This window comes from Poecile atricapillus, chromosome W (assembly GCF_030490865.1).
Source record: "Poecile atricapillus isolate bPoeAtr1 chromosome W, bPoeAtr1.hap1, whole genome shotgun sequence".
NCBI lineage: Eukaryota > Metazoa > Chordata > Aves > Passeriformes > Paridae > Poecile > Poecile atricapillus.
This window is the reverse complement of record NC_081288.1, coordinates 93,238,066-93,265,717: the sequence shown is the minus strand read 5'-3', so window position 1 is coordinate 93,265,717 and position 27,652 is coordinate 93,238,066. Positions and strand designations below refer to the sequence as shown.

General features: G+C 46.0%; 1 protein-coding gene across 1 annotated transcript in view; it reads right to left on the bottom strand.

Moving 5' to 3' along the window:
* LOC131591629 (SET-binding protein-like) overlaps positions 1-27,652 on the bottom strand; it is a 510,094-nt gene that overhangs the window by 85,568 nt on the left and 396,874 nt on the right. The window contains exon 7 of the mRNA XM_058862520.1: positions 16,273-16,299. Within this exon, the coding sequence (XP_058718503.1) occupies positions 16,273-16,299 (27 nt within the window). The remainder of the gene's footprint in view (positions 1-16,272; positions 16,300-27,652) is intronic.

The following is a 27,652-nucleotide window of genomic DNA, read 5'->3' as shown; positions in this document are numbered from 1 at the left end:
GGAGCCCCACGCCACAGCTTGGCAAGGGAGGCTGCAGGGATGCCGCATCCTAGCTCCTGACCTCAGGAGAAGCCGAGCAAGACTAAAATCCACCAGCTTTCTCCACAACGAAAAGGTTTTATTATCTAACATTATTCACTATTTTTCCCATGCATGTGTGCAGTCTGTTTGTTAAATAAAGGGGTTTTTTTCACTTTCCTTCAAGAAATTCCTTTTGAACCAGTGGGGGAAGGGAGTGCCGAAACCTGCCTTTGCAGTAGAGGGGACGCCCTTTCCGGACGTTTCCTCCTAATTTGTCTCAAACTGAGACATACTGTTAATAATATTAGCTAATACTGTTGGCACACTATGGGACTTGTGAAATCTAGTGTCATCCTGGTGTAAGAGAAAACAAACTTTAGGTGAGGAGATATTGAAATATGACCTTAGGAGTCCAGTTCCTGGGTGTCAGGGTGTGTAGAAGGACTGGGGCAGGTTCCTAGAGTGGTTATCACTACCCATTACCTGAGACTTCACACATGAACAGGCAATCAACCCTGACAAACTGATGTGTCATCTGATAGAAGGGTGCCTTGCCTACCCCAGTGAAAAACAACAGCTTCTCTTCCTTGTTGTATTGTATTATGTCACATGGTTTATCCCTGATGCTCCCCCTCTGATCTGTGGTGTGTTAGTTCCTTCCCCCTCACTTTTCCCCTTTGGTTTCTCCCGACTGGTTGTAACCTGCCTTTCCCTACCCCCCTTTCCCTCTGTTCAAAATCCAGTGCGAGCTGGATTCGGTCTCCTTTCTGCCCTGGAACCGTTCGGATTAAAGCTGGGAGACTCTCCCGGGAAGAAGAGAGCCTCCTTCGTCTTTTATCTTTTGTCCTTGCTAAATACTTCCCCCCCCCCCCCGCCCCTCCCACGGTGGACTGCGGAGGGACGGGTGTCTTCCCGGGGGTGAGAGCAGGGGGATAAATAGCACACCCTGTACTGAGGCCTCTAATCTGTGAAAGGATGGGGGGATAGTAGTGAATGAAAATGTATATTTGGTATAGAGATGGTTTGAGGATGTAGTTTAAGTTGTATGTGTGGGTAAGAAGGGATTCCAGTAATGAGAAATAAATAAAATCGAACAGTTAGAAGATATATAAATTATGTGGGATCTGAGTATGATGTAAATGGTATGGAATAAGGGGTGAAGATTGTATTGGGTCTTACTGAGATAGAGTTATTTTTTTCCTTAGCAGTCCTCACAGTGCTGTGCTTTGCATTGGCCGGGCCACGGCTGTTGACAGTCGCTGACACCCACCCTCTCCCCGCCCCGCACAGACGGCTCCAGGCCAAGGATCATCCACTCCACCTAGTGGCTGCCGGGCTGAGAGAGGCACAAGCATGCCCTGAAATACGACACCGTAACTACCTGCCGCGGCCTGGGCAAGAGATTTAACCCTTTCACTACACAGATGAGACCTGCAGACCTGTTTTTTTCCCCCAGGGAGAGAAAAGAGTAATCAAAAGAAAAACAACATGAAATATCAAGGTCAGTAAAAGAAGGAATCAAGCCTCAGATGGAAGGAGAATGATGAGATGCTCTAATATGCTGAAATATTATTTTGTTAGGGTCATGGAGATAGACAATAATGTTCTAAAAATAACTCCTTTAATTAATGAAAGAGTATTGGGAGAATGAAGTATTCAAGCTGTAGATCTGAGCAAAGGTATCCATTGATGAAGCTAAGTAGATGGTGGAGTAGCTGTGATCTCATGACACCTGAACAGAGAGAGAGAGATGAGAGCTGATGAAAACCCTTTGCCCCAGGGAGAGAAAAAGAAAGCCTCTATTCCCAGAGATGGTCACAGAAACAGATGGAAGAAACCTTTGCCTTTGAATAATTCATCCTTAAAAAAATACTCCATAAGTTCATGGCCCATGGACACATCTCTAGGAGTGCTGTGAAAATGGGAGGAGAGCACGATGGCAGAATTTGTGCCTGGGCGGCTGCTATTCATAGAAATTAAAAGCCACGAAAGAACTGTTTCTTGTGGAGAACTCTCCATGGCATGACAAGGGAAAATTCATCTCCCTACGAAGACTGATAAGAAGACTACTGTATAGTTGGTACTGCTTTACATCAGGTTTTGTCTGTACATTGTCTGTTGGGGAATGAAAAAAGTTGGGTGGGGGGAGGAATGGTGTTCTGGAGGCTTTATTCTGGTTTCTTATTCTTGTAGTCCTGTTAATAAAGTTATTTTATTCCTTTTAAGTTTTAAGCCTGTTTTGCCCTTCTCCTAATCCACATCTTACAGCAAGAAATGAGTAAGTACCCTGATGATTTTATTTAGTGCTAAAACCCACCACACCTGACTCGATCTTCTCGAGTGGCCCGGCTAGCTCAGTGATGAGGTTTCTCTTCACTCGAGTTTCGAGCCAGCATATGTTTGTGGGGTTCACTGATTTTCTTCAAGAATTCAAGTCTATAGAGCGAGTAAAGAAATCAGGGGGGGACTCTCTCTCTGGTTTGCATTCCACAGTTTATTTCTGTGAAGGGGAATCCAAAGGACGAGAGACAAAGGATTTGGGGTCTGGGGGGTTTCTTTTAACAGGGTTTCTCGGAGGGAGGGAACATCAGAGAAAGAACCAATTATTTTTCTCAGTTAGTACATCTTACAAACTTTCTACAAATCAAGGTTACACACACCAAGATAAGAAATAACAGACACCAACTTCTTCAAATGCCCACAAAGGTGTAGGAGTATTCTCCACAGAGGGACAGAGGGGGAGAGAGGGGGGGCTTGGTTTCCTGGCAACACAGGGGGGAAAGAAAGGGAAGGTAAGCATGCCCTCCCAGCTTCCATAGCTCAGAGGCATTCTGGGACAGAAAAAACAAAGTTACAAACTTCCGTGTTGGAAAGAAGGGTCTCTCTTCTCCCAACCCCGTGCTTTCCTGGGCTAAAGAAACTTCAAGCAGCTGGAAATGCCAGCAGGGTCTTCTCTTTACTCTATCCGGCCTCTCGCCATGGGGCTGAGGAGAGAAACTTCAGTAACCATGGTAACTTAATGCCAGGTAAACAATTAGGAGAAAGAGAAGCTGGGACGGGGAATCACAACTAAAAGATGGGAAAAAATACTTTTCAAGCTATCAACTACAACACACACCCCTCTAAATCATTTGCAGAACCATCTATGTAATGGCTCCTCAAGTGTAATTCCCTATTAAGAGGCTTTATCTGGAGAGATAAGTCACTAATTGTTGCCTGCTGTGATTTTAAAACATCTGCACCATTGTGCTCTTCATTTTCATAATCTAATCACCCTGAAACTTGAAAAAAGTACATTATTATTTCTGTGGGTTAATTAGTATAGTCTCCTTGTTGAGACAATTTAAAGGCAGTCAGAACCTCAATCAGCAAGTTTGTTTTAAAAATTAATAACATTGCAAGCATTTGTGGGGGTTGGTATCCACAGTAACAAATCAGAGTGTGCTTTGGGGACATACCATCCTTTGTCATGAAAAGAAAAGAGAAAAAAGGCTTCCCTTAACTAATAATGTCACTTAAAATCAGAGTCTTGGGAAGTTCTTGCTTTAATCTGAGGGCCACCTCTAATTCTCAAGCGAGACTAAATCCCATCAAAATACCAGGTAATATCTTTGTGTAGTCTAGGAAATTGTAAGACATTTTTGGTAGCAATTTTGGCAACCAGGAACTAGCATCTCATTGGAAATCCATGGGGTGAAGCTGTGACTGCTTGAACATATGTGGGCATTTACTCTGCTTGCCACCTGGGTTGGCAGGATGCTGGGTTGCCAGGTATTGTGTCCAAGGCATGCAGAGATTATTAGCTCAGGCACAGCACTCTGCTATAGCAATGACATTGTGTGTAAAGTGGGCCTTCCTTGTAACCAGACAGGTCAGAGGAACTTCGGCTTATACTTGAAAGTACTTCAGACAATACTGATAACAGAATTTTGGTGCCTAGGAAAAGGTCAACCTGAGATTTTCCAAACTGAATGAATAAATCTGGCAGCACTGAGTGGAAAATGCAACACGTACCTGCCTTCTGAAAAATCAAACTTTGTTTTGGTCCTTCACAAGTAGCTTCTAAAAACTCATGAATCTCCAGGTGATTTATTTCTCTTGAAAAAGCTTTCTCTTCAGTTTCTGCTTCCTAGACATGCATGAACACATGTTACTGGGGAAGAAAACCCTTTAAAAGGAAGAAAAACCCTGAAATTTCTAGCTTCAACACATGAATAAATAATCCTGGCTCATCTCATACTTTTTTTCAAAATTGAACATTTCCTCTTGTGTTCCAGTGGACAGCTGCAAACCTATCATTGTTTGATACTGGTCAAATGCCAGGCACCCATGAAAGCTGTTTGCTAACCCTCTCTTGCTCTCAGTTGGGCAGAGGAGAGGAAAAAAAAAAAATTATGAAGGGCTCATGAATTGAGGACCAGGAGAAAACACTCTAAGGGCAAAACCAGTTCAAATCTAAAAGTGCAAAGTAAATTTATTAACAGAGTCAGAGGAGGATAATGAGAAGTAAAATAAACCCTTAGAACACCTTTTCTACCCCCCAACCCCTCCCTCCTTCCCACCAACAGTGCAAGGAGACAGGGCGTGGGGATTTTGGTCAGTTCATCACTCAAGATCTTCTGTTTGCTCAAGGAGAGGAGTCTTTCCTCTGCTATGCCATGGGGTCCCTCCCACAGGAGACAATTCTCTATAAACTTCTCTAGTGTGGCTCTAATCTCATGAGCAGCAGTCCTGCCCAAACTGCTGCAACGCGAGTCCCTCCCATGGGCAAACAGTCTTTCCAAAACTGCTGTAGCGTGGGTCAGTCATCCACTGGGTGCAGTCCTCTAAGGATAGGCTGTTCTAGTTTGGGATCAAGGACCCTATTTATCTCTGGAAGCAGGGGCCCTCTCCCTCCATTTGGATCTCCTAGTGGATCACAGCTTTCTCTAGCATCCACCTGCTCTGGTGTGAGCGCTTCTCCCATGGGCTGAGGGTGGATCCCTGCATCCCCCGTGGACTTCATAGGCTGCAGGGGGACAATGTGCTTTACCATGGTTCTCACCACAGCCTGCAGAGCAATCTTGGCTCCAGTACTTGGAGCACCTCCTCTTTTTCTCCCACTGATCTTGGTGACACTATGTTGTTCTACTTCACATGTCCTCATTTCCTCCTCTTCTCTGATTAGAAGAAAATCTGCTGCCCGTAGGGTACCATTGACAACAAATTCCATTAATTCAAAGATTCTTGCAGGATCTCGCAGTGCCAAGAGGTTGATTTCATCTAGGTTCTCCATTGGGGAGTTGCTTGCCATGTTTCCACTGCTGGCCAGGCAACCCTGCCACCACTGGTGCTGTTTAACACCTCTCTTCATGCGGGGCGCCGGTAAGGAGAAGCCACTGCCCCTGCCCTTCTGCTCACTACGTGGCTAGCTAGGGGGGGCCAAGCAGGCAAGTCTCACTGCAGGCCACACTGAGATGGTGTCTTGCCACCTCTGGAAAAAACTGCATGTGCGCTGTTTTGATTTTCTTCTTAAATATATCATCACAGAGGTGTTACCAACCACTCTAATTGGGCCAGCAGCATGTCTATTTTCAGAGCCATCGGAGATTGGCTATGTTGGACATGGTGGAAGCTTCTAGCAGCTTCTCACAGAAGCCACTTCTGTGGCCCTGCCCTGTTACCAAAAAACCAGGCCATGCCAAATCAATGCAAAACTGCTCACTTGAAGACTTTAATCAGAAATTGAGGTTGGAGATATTTCACATCTTGGTGAGTGCACTGAGCCTTCCTGGGGTAGAATTACACTGCAAATAAAAGATGCCAAGTGGAGGAAACACCAGGTTCAGGAGAACGTAACTCTGGCCTGATGACTTAAAGGTTGAGCAGTCATTGACATGAGATATGATCAGTTTATAGGAGGTGCCTGTGATCAAGTAAGGTTGGTTCATAATGGCAAGTGTCTGAAATGGTTTTAGGAATTTCTTTAGATTCTCACTTACTCTAACCAGGAAGGAGGGGTCACAAAACAGCACATGACACTTGCTGGATGTACAAACAACAGTAGTGTCTTCTGAGAACCCCCACTGAATCTAGTTAAAAACTGCAGGGACTTTAATACCAAATAAAATACTAATGGAAAACAGCTCAGCAGGCACTAACATAAAATTTAAATAGGGGATTTTCCAGAGAAGTTTGTCAAATTTATCACTCCTAGAGTTCACTCCTCCAGCTCCCTGAGTCTTCAGTAGTTCAACTCCAACACTACCACAATCACAGAAGTGTGGATCATTCATTAGTCATCTAAAGAGAGGCAGGAATCAACACAAAGATGCAGGGAAACTACTTGAGAGCAAGACACAACATGGGATAGGAGTGGGTTAATTAAAAGCAAAGCATCACCTCTTTGTTCCCCTTCACCAAACACAAACATCAAAGACAGTGGTGCAAGTCTCATACAAATCAGGAGGATACTCACTCAAGCTGTTGGAGGTCCTTATAGATTTGCACTTCCACTGCTATTTAAGTCTGACTCCCTTGAGATGTTTGTGAGAGTCAATACAGAGAAACTGAAGTTCAGGCTATTGCATTATAACTGTTTTGAGAACACCTATCTAAAACACTAATCCTAAAGGAAAAGACAAAGCAATGCACAGATTACTGAAGCATCAAAGATGCTCATGTAGTTGTGAATAGTTATTTTTCATGCATTCCTGGTAAAGTGTTGTGATTTGTGAAATAATTCAGAAATTCTAAAAGCCGATCCAAAATAATTTTGCTACCAGCTTTAAACTGGATGGTTTTCACGCTGTTTCAATCTTCTGCTGGATTTCAGGCACTTCTATTTTCCATGTACAGGGATTGAGTATTTTATTTAGGCAATTTGCAACAGTATGTTGACTTTATAAAGGTAGGATTTGGCATTGCAGGCTGATCTGCTCCTTATTAGTGGAATAGACCCATTTTTGCACATATTATCTTTATCAAATGTTTAAACATCCCTGCTGTTCTCAGGGTTTGTATTAAGCACTGAGTCTAGGAAAACTCAAAACAATGGGATTTTTCTGTTATCTTCAACAAAGAGCCCATCACCACTGACATAACAGTTCAGTTTAAATATCATGTTTATCATAACACTTTTTGCCACCTGTTGAGGCAGCTGGAAGAGAACAATTGGACACCAGCTAAGGTGGACTACAATGGCACTCAGACAATTTTGCCTATTCATCTGCTGTGAAAACCCTGGTTTGGTCCTTGTTTGGCCTCAAGACAGTAAAAAGGTTTTTACAGAAGTATTTCAGATATTGTCTGGAGAAGCCAGGCCTCTCAGAGCAAGAAGCCTTTGGTAAGCTGCATGCTTTTGCTTGTTCAAAAGACTTGCTAATGAACTTAACAGCAGCAGTGATATTAAGACTTTATTATTCATATAGAAAGCATACTTGCATCCCTTAAGAAGTGGTATAGTTCCATGGAGTTTGACTTTCTTTTCCCAGTGTGTAACCATGATACTACACATCCAGGCTTCTATCTCATCCTGCTCTTCTACTTTACTCTGTAATTTCAAATTGTAGAGGGCAATGTGTGGACATGATTTTCTGAACCTGAGAGCTTCAGGCTTCCAGGAGCTGACCTGTTCCCAAGGGAAAGTCTTTTGGGAACTTTTTCTCTCTCAAGGACTGTTGTGTAAACAAAGTTTTGGTTTCTCAAAATAATGACACAGATGTTCTGAGAGTGTTTTTCTCTTGTCCCACCAACGGGATAAGGGAGGCGTTGTTCCTTGTACCAATCAGGTTAACCTCTATCAGAACACCTTATAAAAACGGTTGAAAACCCTGAAATAGAGGCTTTTGCCTCCTGAAATAAACCTCGGATGCTGTGTGTGATTTGAACCCTTGCTCTCTACTTCCTGTCTACTAGAGACAGCAATACATATCTTCACAGTGACTTGGCCCAAATCAAACAGCAGAAGAATCTCAATATGTACTGGGACCTGCAGAAATGCAATCAGTAAGGTATATTCATCTATGAAAGGCATGTTGTCATGGGGTAGCTTTACCTTTAAGATAGCTTTAAGAGAAGGAAGTTGAAGCTGCTGGTGGCTGGTGGGAGTTTTTCCTCCTGACCAATTATCAGTCATTTCTAAAATTGACAGCCGTCTCGACCATTAAAAAGTTAAGTCAACTTGTAAACACCCCCTTAAGATGTACAGTCAGAGGTCTCTTGTCCTCTTTTGTTTCCAGCTTTTGAGAAGGTAACAAGGCTCTGTGGTAGCCTCCTCCATTCCCCCCCCCCCCTCGGCCGGAGAAGGCCGCAGAAGATGAGAGGGAAGGGAGGGGGGGCGAGGAAAGGAAAGCAGAGCTGGCAGCCTGGTTTGGTTTTCAGTTTCTGCTGCTGGACTGAAACCTGACACCATGAACGCTTGCAGCTTTCTAAAGCTTTTAATTCTTTTACTACCTGGATAAAATGTACAGATTACTCCTTTTTCTCAGAAAGACAGAGAACGAGAGAGACAATCAACATGAAAAAGACATCATAAAACTACCAAAAACAGTGAAGGAAAGAGTTAAGTTTAAATGGGAAAGAGAGAATAAGAAGGTGCTTTACAGCTGAAATATCTTTCTGTTAAAGCTATGGAGATGGACAATAGTAGTTTAAAAAGACTCCTTTAATTCATGACTAGAGTATTGGGGAGGAATAGAGTGTTCAAAGTGCGGACCTTTGAGAAAAAGAATAGAGTAATTGTGATTCTGTGAGTTGCTGGAAATGGGTAGAGTGAAGATTTTGAAGCCTTGGGGGGCAAAGAGAAAACTGTTTTCCAGGAAGGCTCACAGAGACAGATGAAGAGGACTTCTGCCTTTGAATAACTCATCCTTAAAATGGCATCCCTAGACTCATGGCCCATACACACCTCGGAGTCATGTGAAATGGGAGGAGTGAACTCTGATGACAGATTTCCAGGCAGCTGGCATTAGAGAAATAGAAAACTATAACAAAAATAGTTTTCTTGTGAGAAACTCCATAGATTGGCAGAAGGAGACTTCTGTTTCTCTACAAAGACTGATGAAAAGACACGAGCAAGAATTGAGACTGTTTTTGACCACCAAAGTTCTAAAGTTTTTTTGTCTCTATGTTATCATGTGTACAAAGAAATGGTCAAGTAGTGAGAGATAAAAGGGTTTTCTGAAAGTTTATTCTGGTGTTCTTATTCTTGTAGTTTTGTTAATAAACTGTCTTTATTCCTTTTAAGTTTTAAGCCTGTTTTGCTCTTGTTCTAATCCATATCTCACAGCAAGAAATAAGTAATTTTTTTAGTTACTAGTTTAAAACCACGACACATGTGGTGTTTTCCAGGATGTTAATGTTTCAGCATCTCTCAGATTACTGAATTAGAGATAAGGATATGAGCAGCTGTGCACCTTTAAGTTTCTCCTATATTTTTTAAAAGCCTGCAATTCTTAATTTTCATTGAAAGATTTCTTTTATCCATCATTTATTATAGGAATTGGGGTCTTACCCTGAATACAGGGGTGGGCAAAATATAAATGGCTTTTCTACTGAGGCCAGTGATGCTTTCCACTACAGTTAAATCATTTTATTATAAATTGAGTCCTTAAATGTCAAAGAGATGCTGGATTCACCTGAAAACAGGCATTTAGAGAAGCAATAAAAGCTGTGAGCTGTATTCAGTTAGCTCATCATTCTTTTAGAATACACTTCATTCAGCAGTTAGCGACTGCCAGATGAATTCTTTCAAAGCATCCTGATTGCAGCTAAGGTCTAGCATGGAGTATTGCATGTGCAACAGCATTAGCAAAAAGTCCAAATATCTGCCAGAACGTCTATCTGGCACAGCTGGGTTAAAGCTCATGAAAATTTTCAGGACAAGTCAAATATACAGTGTCTTCCAACTTCCCTGAATTAATATCTGATTCCTGTACCATGAAATCAGAGAGAATTGCTTGTGCCTTCAGCAAATTCACCCTGAAAAAAATAAACTTCAGTGATCTGCAGCAAAATGTGGGAGGTTTATTCCCTTTGGAAAATCTGCTTAAAGAGGTCATACATTGTTGTAGTGCATCAAAAAATCTTGGTATATCCCAAGGGTAAAACTCACCTTTGGTCTGTGTAATGTTAGTTCCTACCTGAGAACCTTTTCCCTTCCCCCTGTCCCATTGGCTGTAACTCCCTTGTGTCCTCTGATCACCCCTGCCCCCTAGTATAAGAGATAAGACCCAGGGCATTTTCGGTATCTTTCTTGCCCTGGATGGATGACATGCAATAAAACCAGGATTATTCCAGCAAGTTTGGGCCTCCTGTGTCTAGATACTTTGAGTCCATGTTGTATCCACTCCAAGACCTCTCCCCCGCCCATGTTCCGTGAAGAGCAGGGCTCTCACCACGGGGGGTAGGACAGAGGGGTCCCCCGTGAGCGGATTGCAACAGAGTGGCGCCCGGCCGAGGGGCTGAACAAGCCCACGTTCAAAGGATTATCATAGCCAGGGCCAGCAGTTCTTTGGAGGCTTTTGGATTCCATTTAAAATACAGCAAAAAAAAGTTTCCAAAAGGGAGTCGAAAATCCTCCAGCACCAGGGGACCGAATCCAGGGAGACAGGTATCATTCTACCGCCAGAAACGACAGAACAAGGTAAGTAACTCCAACACCGGGCTGGGGGGGAGGGGGGGGGGGGAGCGAAACAGACCCCGGTGTACTGTGTTCCTGTGAAACCCCTTCTGAGCGGCAGCCATCCCAGGCTCAGCCACATGCAAAGCGGCGGGGTTCCCCCAGCCATGGGCAGAGAGGGGGGGAGAGAGAATTCTCCCGGATGCCTGTACCAGTGTGAGTTTAATTGTAATCCTTGTGGTGCCAGTTTGTTTTCTGCAGTAAGGAAAATAGACAGATTGTGTGCAGAGCTGCCTTAAATTCCAGAACAGGTTCACAGCTCTCCATACAAGAAAGGAGTCATACACAAAAAATACAGGATTTTTTAAAAACCACAAATGTTGCTATATTTTATATATTAGTAAAGGCCTGTATGCACAAACCAGCCTTTGAAATAAGTCGTGATATTAAGGGCTAAAATCCTTGAAACTTTCCTGCAGAAGAGAGAGTAAAGCAAAACAATATTCTTGTGTACAAGGAAAAGAATGTAAGCTTGTGTGTGTTAGCCAATAGTAGCTTGCTCTGCCCGCAGACCCTGTAAAACCCTATAAAAGTTGTGTTAATAATAGAAATAAACGGCATTCACAATTACTTCTGTGAAGACTGGTGAATAGCTGGCGGTCTCTCAATATTTGGCGCTCTGAATGGGACACCCTGCGGGCAGGGGGGCTTCGGTGGGTCCACGCACAGTGGGACAGAGCCTTGGACCAAGGTTGGTGGAGCGGATCTGAGCGCAGATAGACGCTGCCTCGGATCGGTACCGGATAGGCGGCTTGCAAATCAACAGGGGTGAGTCGCTGGGGGAGTCCGAAGGCAAGGGCGTGGTAGAAGGTTCGGAACCTTCCCCCTTGCCGCCGGCCGTCGGCATGGATGTGGAATTTGCAGCGGCAGAAAAACTGCTTCTCAGCATCCTCGTTAAATGAGGCGGAGCAGCCCGGGAAAAGGACCTGGATAAGCTCATTATATGGGCAAAAAATTGTGAGCATTTTGCAGTGCCCTCACTGCTTTTTGAGTGGAAGAGTAGATGTCGGGAATCTGATGTGGGAAACGGCAATCACGGGAAAGAGTAAAGAAGTAATAGCCCTCGGTTCAGTATGGAAAAATGTGTTAAATGCCTTACGCGATATGAAGAAAGTATCCTCAGTAGCAGCGGCTGCTTTAGATGCCATGGCGCCGTCCGAGACGGACACGCCGCAGTCACCTCCTGCCAAGTCCGCGAGCCGTTTGAGTGCGTTTTTCGGGGTGGGGCATGTCCGGCCAGCAAAGGGGCTCACAGGGAGGCAGTGTAGCACCGTGTCGGATCTTTTAAAATCTCAGGGGTGCTCCAATGCGGTTCCGACCGTGCCGGCGGAACCCTCCCTGGTCCCAACCGCACCGGCAGAGCCTAAGCCGGAAGTTACCCTGCCGAATGCAGATGTAGAAATGACGGCTCCCCCGGAAGGAGCGGGCGCCAGCTCCAGCCAGGCGAAGCCTGATACGTCAGCAGAAACGAGAGCCGCAAAGTGCAAACCAAAGATCTACCCTTTGATGCCATCTACTGTTCACTGGGGAAGACCGCAGGACATCCCTCTCCCCCCTGATGATGATATATCTATGCATTCCGATGACGGACAGCTCGCAGCAGGAGCAGAGCCAATTGATGACAATGCTGCTTCAAAGAAAGAGCTACTGGGATGGCAACATCAAATAGAGCAGCTTGTGCAACAGCTTCAAGCTCAGATTGAAAAAACCCTATGTGCGAATAAAGCACAGCCTCAACAAGAGAAAGCAGCTCTGCAGCAAACACCGAGACAACAAGCAGAGTCAGTTCAACAACTACAGGAGATGCTGCGTCCTGAACCATCTGCTCCACCTTTGGAAACACTAGCAACACCACAACCTTGTTCTAGCTCTATCACCTTGGAGGGAGAAAACAGAAAACACAGAGCACAGCAGAGGTGGTCCGGCATCATTTGAGATGCAATTCTTGAGGGAGAATGGCAAGCAGCAGGGGCAGTTGCTTGTCCCATTTTATATGATCAGCAAAATCCACGTTATGAACAGCATGATTGGAAGATCTTGCAGCAAGCCAAAAAGACAGTTACTGAGAATGGCATTAAATCTGAAGCTGCAAACACTGCATTGGATTGGCTGTTCACCTCTGATGTTAATAGTCCCATAGACAGCCAGAATCTCGCACGTCTGCTTTTAACTCCATCACAGCTTATGGTGTGGGAGAAGGAATGGAAAAGGTTAGCAGTTCTAGAAGCCAATCGACCTCGAGATCAAAATGATGTATGATATGGACTTAATCCTGACATGCTCACTGGTTCAGGAGTTTTCAGTCATATGGCTGTACAGCTAAACTATCCTCTTGCAATGCATCATTTGTCTGCACAGCTTGCTCGTCAAGCCTTTAATGCTGTGCCTGATTCCAAGCCTCATCCTTCCTTCACAACAGTACGGCAGGGCCTCACGGAACCGTATTCCCATTTCATCGATCGCCTGTCCGCAGCCCTAAAAGCTCAGAATGACATGACTGAAGAGGCAAAACAGAACATGTTTAAGCTGTTAGCTTTTGAGAACGCCAACTCGAAGATAAAACCCATCCTTGCCACACTCCCAAAGAAAGCAGATGTGGGAGACATGCTAGATATTGCCCTGCAAGTTAATCAGACAAAACAAGGACAGCTAGTGGCCATTGCCGTTGCAGAAGCCATCAAGCCGACCACAAGTCTGATTGCTGCTGCAGTCAGTAAACTGGGAAGCGGACGTAAACCTTCCGCCACACCTTCAGCCATCTGTTTTCGATGTGGCAACAGAGGGCGCTTTCGAAGAATATGCCAAGTTCCTGTGTGGTGTGACCGATGCCAAGTAGATAATCATGCCACTGCTGCGTGCCAGCTTGCAAAAAACATGATCAAGAGCGCGAAGAGCCGCCACGCGGGGACACAAGTTGCTGGCCCAACTCTATCCAGCAGCTCAACCCACCAGCAACCCGGGGAAGCCTGGGAATCGATTTGGCAGCATCAGTAGATGGCACACTCATCGACAGCAATGTCTGCAAAATCCCAACCGGAGTCACAGGACCTGTTTATTCTGTTACCAGTGCACTTGGTGCTTTGTTGATTGGGAGATCATCCGCTGGAATTGCAGGACTTATTGTTCTCCCAGGAGTTATCGACGCTGATTACACTGGTGAAATCCAAGTTTGTGCCTACACCCTAGCCCCTCCACTTACAATCAAAAAGGGAACAAGAATTGCTCAATTAGTGTTATTTCAAGAGGTGGCAACTGAGAAAGACATTTTTCGAAGTGCTCCTGGACGCGGAGCCAAAGGATTTGGGTCAACACGAGACACTGGTGAATCTCGTTCAACAAATGAGTCATCGGCCAGTAATTGAAATCACCCTGTGCCACGGATCAAAGCAGCAAAGAGTCAAGATGATGCTAGACACAGGAGCTGATGTTACCATCGTCAGCCGAGTTTGGTGGCCAAGAGAATGGCCTCTCCATAGAGCCTTAAGCTCGGTGCAAGGTGTAGGAGGATACTCCACACCGCTGAGAAGTGTACACCCGATCCAGTTTCGATTACCTGAAGGACAAAATACCACCTTATGTCCATACGTCATGCCTTTGCCTGGAAGCCTTGGAGGGCTCATTGGTCTAGATGTTCTCAGCCAGCTCGGGGCAACACTAACTCTCCCCAGTCAATCGCCTTTTCAGTAGTTGCCACTGCTGACAGGCCGCCAACCCCAAGAATTCAGTGGAAATCTAATGAGCCTGTGTGGGTTGAGCAGTGGCCTCTGTCTCAGGAGCGGCTAGCAATTGCACATGAACTTGTCAAGGAACAGCTACAAGCAAAGCATATCCAACCATCGCTCAGCCCATGGAATACTCCAATTTTTGTCATCCCAAAGAAGTCTGGAAAATGGCGATTGCTGCATGATCTACGCAAGGTAAATGACCAAATGTGGGCAATGGGAGCATTACAACCAGGCCTGCCCTCTCCCACAATGCTGCCACAAGAATGGCATCTTCTAGTCATAGATTTGAAAGACTGTTTCTTCACAATACCCCTGCAGAAAGAAAACACGGTGAGATTTGCCTTCACTTTGCCGTCAATCAACAAAGGAAGTCCATCTCAGAGATTTGAGTGGGTGGTCCTTCCACAGGGGATGAGAAATTCTCCAACAATGTGCCAATTGTTCGTGCATTGGGCACTGACACCTGTGCGAGCCAAGCTCTCCCAGACAATTATTTATCACTACATGGATGACATCTTGTTTTGTCAATGTGATCCATTCCAAGATGAAGATCTCACATTTATCACCGCCCAATTCACAGCAAAAGGCTTGGTGGTTGCCCCAGAAAAAATTCAAAAACAAGCCCCATGGAAGTACCTAGGGTGGATTCTGACATCTTCATCAGTCCACCCACAAAAATTGTAATTAACCACTGAGATCCGCACCCTTAATGATGCACAAAGGCTTGTGGGAGATCTGCAATGGGTACGATCCATTGCCGGTATCCGAAATGATGAGATAGCACCCTTAATGAGCCTTCTAAAAGGTACAAACCCACAAACTCCAATTACTCTTTCTGCAGATCAGAAGAGCTGTCTCATTTATCTAGGGAAGAAACTGCTTTCAACACTAGCAGACAGAAGATTGCCAGATGTGCCTTTAGGACTTCTGATTTGTAACCACTCTGTTGCACCATGTGCTATCATCTTCCAGTGGCCTGCTTGGCAAAAAGGGAAAGGGGGAGAAGGCTCATCTAAGAGCCATCGAGGTGCCAAGCAGCCTGCCAAGAAGATACAGGTAGTGCAATCAGCGAAGAAATGTGCAGAGTCTTTAGCAATTCTTGAGTGGATTTTTACACCATATATGCCACCAATGAGTATTTGGCAAAGGACAGAAGCAATTGCTTATCTCATCAAAAAAGGCAAGAACACGAATTGTGGAAATTAGTGGTGCTGAGCCGGAACATATCAGTCTGCCAATAACGATAGAAAATTTTGAGTGGATGCTGAGACATTCAGAACCAATTCAATTAGCGCTGCTCAGCTATCCAGGAACTGTACACAACAGGCAACCTCGAGATCCACGCCTGCAGATCATTTTAAAACAGAGGTGGCTGCAACAGCCCTAAGTCGTGAAGCAGCCGGTAAAAGGCCTTACAGTATATACAGATGCAGGAAGTTGGCAGAAAAAAGCAGCCTGTACCTGGCAAGAAGGCTCGAGTTGGAGAAGTAAAACTATAGATAGAGATGCACATGACTCACTGCAGACATTAGAACTTACAGCCGTCACATGGGCACTGTCTCATTGGCGAGACAATAAGCTAAACATTGTATCAGATTCATTGTACGTGGTAGGAGTGGTACAACGTATGGAAGATGCTCTCATCAAGCCACCAGATAATAAGCGATTGTGTCAACTATTTTTTCAAATCAAAAGAGCTATAGAGGACAAAAATGAGCCCTGTTGCATTATTCACATCCGCAGTCATCAAACAGAATTAGGTCTCGGAGAAGGCAATGCAAAGCTGATACGCTTGTCAGTCCTGTTGTAGCAGCACCAAGAGACTCTTTCGCAGCTGCAAGAGAGAGTGTCATGGGGTTCCTTTACCTTTAAGAAAGTTAAAGTTGCTGGGGACTCCTGGGAGTCTTTTCTCCGGACCAATTATCGGTCATTGCTGAGAATTGACAGCAGTTTTAGCCATTGAAAAGTAGAATCAACTTGTGAACCCCACCTTAAAGTGTACAACCAGAAGTCTGTGGTGCTCTTTGTTTTCTGGCTGTGAAAGGTAGCAGAGCTTCGGCCTCTCGCTCTCTGCCCGGCCACGCGGCCAGGCGGGGGCCGGGCTGGGCCTGCCACGTCTCCCGTCTCCCAGCCGGGAGATGGGGCCTGCGGGAGCTTGCTCCGAACTAAGCTGGGCCAGGCCGGTTCCTGGCTTGGCTGCAGGTTTTGCTGTGATGGAATTTACCAGAAACTGTCGAGTAAAGAAGGAGAAGAGCTCTAAGCCTGCTGCAAGCAAAGACGGTGACCACACTTTCCAGAGCAGCTATGAGGAACTTTCCATCGCAGACAGCTCCAGCTCCTGTTCAGCAGAGATCACCGAACCATCTACAAAAGCTTGGGCAGGATTTTAACTCTTTCTTATCCAGATGAGACTTGCGGATTAATCTTTTTATCCAGAGAGAGAAAAGGAGAGTGATCAACATGAAAAGAGACTTTATAAACTACCAGTGACAAGAAAGAAAAGAAGCGTCAAGAAAGGTAGAGAATTAAGAAGATGCTTTAATTAAGCTGAAATATCTTTCTGTTAAAACTATGGAGATAGACAATGAAGTCCTGAAAAGAACTCCTTTAATTCATGATGGAGTATGGGGAGGAATAGAGTGTTCAAAGTGTAAATTTGAGTAAAAAGTAGAGTAATTGTGGTATAGTGAAGTGCTGGGAGATTTGAAGCCTTGAGAGGCAATGAGAAAACTGTTTTCTAGTGAAGCGCACAGGAACAGATGAAAAATACTTTTTGCCTTTGACTAACTTATCCTTAAAAAATGCTATCCCCAAACTAATGACCTATAACACATTTCAGAGTGATGTGGAATAGGAGGGGTGGGCTCTGATAACAGCAGCTCTGAGCAGCTGATATCAGAGAAACGGGAAACTATAACAAAAATAGTTTTCTTGTGAGAAACTCCATAAATTAACAGAAAGGAACTTCTGTTTCTCTACAGAAACTGAGTAAAAGACTATAGAAAAAATTGAGACTGTTTAAACCATCAAAATTCTAAAGTTTTTGTCTCTGTTGTCATGTGAACAAAAGGATGGTGAACAGTAAGAAATGAAAAGGTTTTTCTAAAAGTTTTTTCTGGTGTTCTTATTCTTGTAGTTTGTCAATAAACTTTTTTTATTCCTTTTAAGTGTTATACCTGATTTGCTCTTGTTTTAATCCATATCTCACAGCAAGAAATAAATAATCCTTTTTTCCCCTTTTTGTTAATTACTGGTTCAAAACCACGACAGAGAGTCATGCTCTCTTTCATCAAGCCTCAAAAGACTTACAGAGACAGTTCAATATCAGCCTAACAGATGCACAAGGCATTGTAAAGTCCTGCCCACAGTGCAGTCAATATGGAACCACCCTAGGCTTAGGTGTTAACCCTAGAGGTCTTCAAGCCTGTGAAATTTGGCAAATGGATGTAACACATGTGCCTGAATTTGTTCGCCTCAAATACGTACATGTTACAGTAGATACCTTTTCAAAAATGGTTTGGGCCACTGCACAAGTAGGAGAAAAAAGCATACATGTAATTTGACATTCGGTAGCGTGCTTTGCCGTAATGGGTGTTCCGAAAGAAATAAAAACAGACAATGGGCCTGCATATGTAGGAACACGAGTTTCTCAGTTCTTACAAAGATGGGGAGTCAAACATGTAACTGGAATTCCCCATGTGTCAACTGGACAAGCCATTGTAGACAGAGCCCATAGGACCCTAAAAGAGTATTTAAGTAAGCAAAAAACACCTGAACAATTAGACCTTACCATTCGATTGCAGCAAGTGTTATTCACTCTAAATTTCCTCAGTTTAGTTGGAGATCTAGAGCAACCCCCAGTGGTCATTCATAATAGTCAAGTGAAGATGCAAGCTACCCCAGAGGTTAAGTTATACTACAAAAACCCAAAAACAGGTATCTGGGAGGGACCGAGTCCATTGCTATTTAACAGGCGTGGTTACAGTTGTGTTTCCACAGATGCTGGACCGCTGTGGGTGCCTAGCCGATGGACCAAACCAGCCACGAAAAATCTGAAGAATAATCAGAACGTTGATGCCCTCAGTCAGTCTCTGATCGGCTGCCAGCCGACACCACAGGAACAACAAATGTTTCAGGACTGAATTGTGTCAAGTCATAGTCTGTTTGTGAGAAATTCCTGTGAAGATCTGAGAAAAGTGCAGAGACTCTAATTATGCACGAAACAAATTTCAGTTGTGTGTCTACCCTTTTTGCAAATTGCTTTCACGCTTAGACTACATATATACCAGAGCACGTGTGTTAAAAGTAGATAGATAATTATGGATGCTAAATCTGAATCAGAGTGCCTGTACAAATTACAGGCCGCATAGCTCCTCAGGCTTGCCTGAGAAAGTAGCCTGGGAAAAACATGAGAAAGAATTAAAACAATCCTCAGGGAAACAAAACAGTCTTGCAGGTGTTGTTTTGCTCTCCTTGTTTTCCTTGCAGGAGAAGGTCAGGGGGATGGTGAGCCCCACTGACCAATGATGGTGATGTAGTAGATTACTAACCAATAAGAGTTTCCTTTCTGTACTTTCCACGTATCTGTCTATAAAACAGGCCTGGAGCAATAAACTGAGAGATTCTCTCCTGTTCTGACTCCTTTGAGAGTCCGTGTCGTTCTTTCCGCCGTTCCTAATTAGAACGACATCTGGTGACCCCGTGTGAGGATGAACCGACCCTCCGAGGTCTTGTAACCCGACGTGAACTGTATCTACTAACCCCCGAGGTCTGAAGACAACCAACGTGACGCTGAACCCCTGAGGGTAAGCAGCGAGCGGGAAAAACACCGGCCCTTCCCCCTAGAGGGGAAAGTGGAATTCTCCCGGGCTTCCCAAGAGGAAGCTGGTTTCTAACCAACGGGATAGTGGAGCCTGCCAGAGAGCGGGCTTGGAACGGCCTATCTTGGTGAAGCAGAGCTTGAAATCCCGGGTCCAAGCCGATAGCGTTTGTATAATTACATTCGCGGAGCCACCAAGATAAAGTTCTCATAATGGGGAACTGTAATTCAGCTGATGAACAGCTTGCCTACCTCGCTTGGCAGGATGCCCTGCCCCGTATGGGACTCTGTGTTTCTGAAGATGCCATGCGTGCCTTATTTCAGTGGATAAAAGAGCAAGGTTTTGCTGTGACTATGGATAATGCCTTTGATCTTGAGGTTTGGCTGTCGGTAGGAGACCGTCTATGGTCTGAACTGACTGATGGGGATACCAGTTTGAGCAGCCTGGCAGTCACCTGAGGGGCGCTTTTTAAGGGGCTGGAACGGAGCCAGTCTGAGGACAGTGAGGCCGGGGTGGAAGATGAGACTGTGGATGAGTGGCGTAGCGCTTCCTCGGAGCGGCCCGGGTCCCCGGAAGATTTGGGCCGCGGGCGGAGGCGGGCTGCGCGCCAGAAATCCCCCCCCCAGGACCGCCGCTGCGGGCTCTGCCGCCAGCGGCGGCGGGTGCTTCTCCCGCCCCCCCGCTGCCTTCGGCGGGGCCCGTGCCGGGGCCGGCGCCGCCCCTCCCTCGAGCCCGGTGTGGCTGTTCTGCTGTTGTACCTGCTTTGGCCTCCGAGCGAAGATCTGCACCGCCTGACGTGGCCGGCCCGTCCACCTCTTCTGGTGCCCGCAACGACCCGGCAGCGAGCCCGCCCTGGGGCCATGTCGGCCCATCCCCACCCTGTCCGGTGACCGCGTCTCCGATGCATCGGGGGCATTTTTGGGACGTGGTGAAACAGCAAGCTTTGGAAGTGGGGGATTGGGAGTTGCTCGAGAGGCTGGGGACACCCGGGACCGGGATTTTTAACACCGTAGGGGCTGGAGCGGGGGAGACGGCGGGAGGACTGGAAACCGCTTCGGCTCCTGATGACTGGGTCCGGCTGGGATGGGACGTCCAAGGGGCGCCCCAAGGGGCGGCCCAAGCCTTCCCTGTGTTTAAGGCCGCCCCGAATACGGGACAGGCCGACAAGCATAATGTGATAGCATGGAGAGTGGTGCAGGATATACAGAGTAAGGTGGCACAATATGGGCTCGGATCTCCCGAGGTTATGCAGATTATTAGGGTGTTAGACACTGATGTGCTTGCTCCGTTTGATATTAGGCACCTGGCTCAAGTCTTGTTCCAGCCTGTGCAGTTTAAAGTTTTTGAAGACAATTGGAGGCAGATGGCTCAAAGGGCTGCAGACGGGAATGCGCGTCTGCCTGCACACGATCCCAGACAGGGGGTCAAAGTAGAGGCCCTTATGGGTATTGGTGACTTTTCCAATCCTGACCTCCAGGCCCGTTGGGACATCAGAGTCCTTGAGCAAGGGCAGAAGACTGGTATGGGAGCATTGCTAAAAACTATAGAAGCGGCTGCTCCCAGGGCACGATATGTAACGATTACTCAGGGTCTAAAGGAACCTTTCTTACCCTTTGTTGAAAAAATTGCTGCAGCCTTGGAGAAGCAGGTTGAAGATGATAACCTGAGACAGCTCTTGTGTAAACAGCTGGCAAGGGATAATGCTAATGAAGACTGTAGGAAGATCATAGAAGCTCTTCCAGGGGACCCCTCAATACCAGAAATGGTCCGAGCCTGTGCCAAGGTGGGCTCTGTGGGGCACAAAATGTCTGCTCTGGCAGCAGCTCTAGCATCAAAACAACCAGGCTGCCAGGGTGGTTCCAGGAAGCAAAAGAATGCTCAGGGCAAGGCTCGGCAGGTGCAGCAGAATAATAAAGGGAAAGGGAAGTTCTTGTGTGCTAGATGTCACAAGCCAGGTCATTTTGCTGATCAATGTAGATCTAGGTATCATGCCAATGGTCAGCCTTTGGGGGATTCGGGAAACGTGTACAGGAGTGCACAGGGGACCTGCACTCTGACACAAGTGAGTTCCCAGGGCACAGCCCCCCCCCAGGCCTACTCAGCCAGCTTAGAGGCAGCACCCAGGGGGCGGCAGGAGTGGATGTATACACCGCAACAACAGTTACATTAGATTCTAGTCATGTGTATAAGGTTCCCCTGGATGCTTTTGGTCCTCTGGGTCACGGTTTGAGTGCACTGCTTGTGGGAAGATCTAGTGCGACCCTACAAGGAATTTTTGTACACCCGGGAGTCATTGATGCTGACTTTATGGGACAGATTTGTGCCCTGGTTTCTACTCCTTCCCCCCCTGTTACCATCCCTGAGAAGACTCGCATTGCTCAACTTGTGCCTTTTAAGTCCTGTGTTCCTAGGACTGCTGATCGGACCCGCGGGGATGGTGGCTTTGGATCTACTGGATTGCCCCAAGTCCTTTGGTCCGCCTGTATCTCTACTCAGCGTCCTCAAATGACGTGCACCCTGAGTCTGCCGACTGCCAGCCCGCCGCAAATTCAGCTTCGAGGTCTCATCGACACCGGGGCAGATGTGACGATCGTCTCCTTCTCTGCGTGGCCTCCGTCCTGGCCCTTGACTCCTATGGGTTCGGCCATTGAGGGACTGGGAGGTACCACGCAGACATTTGTGAGCCAGCGGCCCGTGCTGATCAAAAACCCAGAAGGGCAAACAGCTACGGTCCGGCCTTATGTCACTGCAGCTCCACTTAACCTCTGGGGGCGGGATGTCTTGGCAGCATGGGGAGTGCAGATTGGGACACATTTTTGATAGGGGCCACTGTGACGAAGGGCACACAGTTTTCCACGCTGCCTTTGCGGTGGCTGGTGACCAAACCCATCTGGGAAAACCAGTGGCCCCTGGCTAAGGAGAAATTGGTTGCCCTTCGTGAATTAGTCCAAGAACAGTTACAGCAGGGACACATTGAGCCTTCCACTAGTCCCTGGAACAGTCCCGTTTTTGTGATCAGGAAAAAATCTGGGAAATGGAGATTGTTGCAGGATCTCCGCAAGATCAATGCAGTCATGGAAAGCATGGGGGCACTGCAGCCTGGCATGCCGTCACCTACCATGCTTCCCACGGGGTGGAAAATCCTGATCCTTGATCTAAAGGATTGTTTTTTTACTATTCCATTGCATTCTGAGGACAAATGCAAGTTTGCTTTCACAGTGCCTGCGATCAACAACGCTGAACCCGTGCAGAGGTATCAATGGAAAGTTTTGCCACAGGGCTGCAAGAACAGCCCGACTATTTGTCAGTGGTATGTGGCTCAGGCCTTATCAGGAGTCCGTGAGCAGTTTCCTGAAGCTTATTGTTATCATTACATGGATGACATCCTGGTGGCAGCATCCACCCAGGATGAACTGCTGAGGATACAGCCCCAGCTGTTCGGAGCTCTGCGTTCTCATGGCCTGCAGGTAGCTCCGGAAAAGGTTCAGCAGCATCCTCCTTGGAAATACCTAGGAGTCAAAATCTTAGATCGAACCATTTGCCATCAAGAAGTGCAATTTGTGGATTCTATCAAAACTCTGAATGATGCCCAAAAATTGATGGGTATCATCACGTGGTTGCGTCCTTACTTAGGGCTGACCACGGCACAGTTGTCCCCATTGTTCAATCTTTTGAAGGGGGACCCTGATCTGAACTCCCCTCGGGAGCTGACTCCTGAAGCGCAGCGAGCGCTGGAGGATGTTCAACAGGCTGTTTCTGCTCGGCAGGTTTACCGGGTGGATCCATCCATTGATATCACTGTTTTTATTACTTGTCCAGAGTCTCATCCTACAGGTATCATTGGCCAATGGAGTGAACAATGGTCTGATCCTTTAGTAGTCGGGTGCCGGTGCAGGGACCCACCGTCTTCACTGACGGTTCAGGAAGGACGGGAAAAGCCATTGTTACATGGAAGGATGAGTCTGAGTGGCAAGTGCTGGAAGGCCATGAGTCAGGCTCAGCCCAGTTAGTCGAACTAAGGGCTGCAACCATGGCATTCCAGCGGTTTTCTCAGGTACCATTGAATCTAGTTACTGATTCTGCTTATGTAGCAGATCTTGCTAAGCGTTTAGATTGTGTGCTCCTGAAAGAAGTTGATAATGAGCATCTATTTCAGCTGCTGAAGTCTTTGTGGTGTGTAATCCAAGCTCGAGTTCACCCATATTATATCCTGCATATTCGGAGTCATACCAATCTACCAGGTTTCATAGCAGAAGGTAATGCCAGGGCTGATAGGTTAGCTAACCCTGCATGGGCAGCACCTCAGCCTGACAAAATTGCACAAGCCAAGGCATCGCATGATTTTTTCCACCAAAGTGCACATACTTTGCAAAAACAGTTTCACCTGACACCGACCGAAGCTCGTGACATTGTCAGTTCTTGTGCTGACTGTCATGGACTTGCAGCACCTCTGCCTACGGGGGTGAACTCCAGAGGGTTGAAAGCCCTACAGCTTTGGCAGACAGATGTTACTCACATTGCGGAATTTGGCAGACTTAAGTATGTGCATGTGTCTGTTGACACCTTTTCATCTGCTATGTGGGCATCTGCTCACACCGGGGAAAAAGGTCGTGATGTTATTGCCCATTGGAAAATTGCATTTGCAGTCTTGGGCATACCTTCTTCTGTGAAAACTGACAATGGCCCTGCCTACACCTCACAGAAGACACGACGATTTTTACAGTTATGGGGAGTTTCACACACATTCGGTATTCCACATTCTCCCACTGGGCAGGCTATTGTCGAACGCGCTCATGGTACCCTAAAACGTGTTCTAGAAAAACAAAAAACGGGGATGGTTGGAGAAACTCCACACAGCCGGCTGGAGAAAGCCTTGTATACAATCAATCACCTCACAGTGCAAAAAAATTCTGATAACCCTGTCATTTTGAATCATTTTCTTTCATTGCAGTCCTCAGGCGAGGTGCACCTGCCCCGAGCGAAAGTCTGGGTGAAAGACCTAACCACCAACAAGTGGCAAGGCCCGTGTGAACTCATCGCTTGGGGTCGCGGGTATGCATGCGTTTCCACAGACACCGGGGTACGGTGGGTACCCGCAAGGTGCGTCCGCCCTGATCTGCGACACCAAAGGCAGAAAGCAGCCAACAGGCGACCCTCAGATGATGACCAAGATACCGATCATCACTCAGATGGTCCTTCTACAAGCAGAGACTGAACATTCTTACTTGTCGACAAGTTAGACCGTCAGTTGGAACAGACTAACAATGGTTTTTGTTGCGTGTGCGTGTGTGTTAGTTCACTGAACCGGTTCTGTTAGAGTCAGCCATCCGATCCTTGCAAGGAGAACAATCCTTAAACATCAAAACATAAGTCAAGATTCTAAATCAGCATCCATTCCAAGTTCTGTTAAAATAAACCTCTTGTGCTGTGTTTGTTCTCTCTCCTGCAAGGGCCCAGCAGGACGTGACAAACACTGCCCTTTTATTTTATTTATTTTTTTTTAACAAAAGGGGTGAATTATGGATGCTAAATCTGAATCAGAGTGCCTGTACAAATTACAGGCCGCATAGCTCCTCAGGCTTGCCTGAGAAAGTAGCCTGGGAAAAACATGAGAAAGAATTAAAACAATCCTCAGGGAAACAAAACAGTCTTGCAGGTGTTGTTTTGCTCTCCTTGTTTTCCTTGCAGGAGAAGGTCAGGGGGATGGTGAGCCCCACTGACCAATGATGGTGATGTAGTAGATTACTAACCAATAAGAGTTTCCTTTCTGTACTTTCCACGTATCTGTCTATAAAACAGGCCTGGAGCAATAAACTGAGAGATTCTCTCCTGTTCTGACTCCTTTGAGAGTCCGTGTCGTTCTTTCCGCCGTTCCTAATTAGAACGACAGATAATAGTTAAAATAAGGAGTTTAGTGTGTGTAGCGATTATTATATTAGTATAAGGTATAAGTATCCCCCCTTCAAAAGCTAGTGTAAGCATCTTTGAAAGTTCATTTATGTAAGTAGTGTACGTCTTGCAGTATTACAACATCGAGCTGCAATTGACTTTTTGCTCTTAGCACAAAGACATGGTTGTGAAGAGTTTGAAGGTATGTGCTGTCTGAATCTTACTGATCATTCAGCTTCCGTCCATAAACCACTACAACAACTACAGGATGGGTTACATGCCCTGAAAGATAGTGACCCCATTGGAAGTTAGTTCGCTAGCTGGGGCATCACTGGATGGTTGAGGTCTCTTGCGCTAGAAGGGGGGCGGACTTTACTTATAGTGTTAGTTGAGATAACAGTTTAAGTTGTATGTTATCTTATCCAAAGCCTGGTTTGTGCAAAAAGAGAAAGGGGGAATTGTTGCTATATTTTATATATTAGTAAAGGCCTGTATGCACAAACCAGCCTTTGAAATAAGTCGTGATATTAAGGGCTAAAATCCTTGAAACTTTCCTGCAGAAGAGAGAGTAAAGCAAAACAATATTCTTGTGTACAAGGAAAAGAATGTAAGCTTTTGTGTGTTAGCCAATAGTAGCTTGCTCTGCCCGCGGACCCTGTAAAACCCTATAAAAGGTGTGTTAATAATAGAAATAAACGGCATTCACAATTACTTCTGTGAAGACTGGTGAATAGCTGGCGGTGTCTCAATACACAAATGTAAAAATTTCAAAAAATAAGTTTTAACAGCTTGTATCATATTTGACTCAGCAAAGTGAACAGATCAAATTGTTGCAATTAGACTCAGTAACTGCCTGGGATGAAATTGGAAATTTATTAACCTTAAAAATAGAAGTAGGAGACAAATCGGCTCTGAAATTCCTCCCGGTTTTTCTTTTAATTCAAAAATAATTGGTTAACAGAGAAATAAAAACGAAAGACAAACAGGCACTGCAGTCTCCACCTAATTCTCCTAACTTTTCTCGCAAAACCTCTGCTTCTCCACTGGAAGAGATACCTGGGACAAACAGTACAAGTTCTAGTCCCGTGTGTCTCTCTCAGCCACCCAGTTCTGGTTCAGAAGCCATCAGGACTCCCTCTCTATACCTTTCTTTTCCCACTGTTAAAGAAAATGTACCTTCCTATCCCCATGTGGCTGAGAGCCAAGTTGGCACCGGCCACGTGTTACCTAGCCACATGGTGAATTCCCCTGTGTATCCCCTTTCTCCTACCCACAATCCCTTCCACCCACCGGTTCCCGCCCATAACCCCTATCACAATCGCTTTGTTCCCCCTGACATTCCTCTACCCTGCACCATCCCCCAGCCCTGCTTGGCCCCACCCTATGACCCTGCCCCCCGAGGCTGTAACCTTATTCCCTATCCCTCCACCCTCTGTCACCCAGGGTGGCGGGACGGGGAGAGACAGAGCTACATCCCTTGCTTCTGCAGAGGGGCAGGGGGAGGAGTGTCCCAGCCCTGCCCCCCTGGGGGGAGGGGTGCAGGCCCTCACCCAGCTCCTGCGGGGGTGGGGCTGGGTCTCTCCACAGGTCCGGTGAGGGAACAGAGCCCCTGGAGCCCGGCATGGGGGGGCGCAGACCCCCGGGGCCCGGCATGGGGGGGTGCAGGCTCTCTCCCAGCTCCTGCGGGGGAGGAGCTGGGTCTCTCCCCAGGTCTGGGGAGGGAATGGGGTTCCTAGAGCTTGGCATGGGGGGGTGCAGGCAGGGAAACCCAGGTAATACCAGCCCTAGGGAAGATGAAGTTATGCTAACAGCTGCTCCTGTAATATACAATAGCAGCAGAGGAGCAATGCAATTACAACATCAACCTTTCAATTACCAAGTAATCAAAGATATTTGTAAAATTAAAAATTATTTTGGTCTTGATAGCGAGGTCTTGAGGGGAATAATAAGAACTACATTAAAATCACAGGATTTAATTCCTGCAGATATTAAAGATTTATTTCGGTGTCTGCTAACTCCCTCTGAATATGATCTTTGGGAAAGCTTACAGAAAAAATCTTTAACAAAACTCCTAGCTGAACTCCAGCAAAGTAATCAAAATGCACATGATACAGAGAACAATGAAATCACTTTAGAACATTTCTGTGGGGAGGGAAATTGGATTAATCCTGCTGATCAAGTGAGAGTATTAATGAAGTTGATTGCAGAGAAAGTTTGTGATGTAGCTGAAAACATTTTTAACCAATTACCAACAGTTGATATTCAAGTCAGTTATGTTAATATTAATCAGCTTCCATCTGAGAGTTTCTTGCAGTTTCTAGATCATCTTAGACTACAAATGCAGAGACAAGTCAAAGAACCAGTGGCCCAGACAGAACTGCTTAAAGAAATGGCCCAAAGGAATGCCAACGAGGCTTGTCGTAGAGTAATTCTGAGTCTACCTATTAATCCTCCACCCACCATAGCAGATATGATTGAAGCCTATGCCCAGAAAGCAGATTTGTACATTGTACATGACAAGAAACCAGGCAACCCAA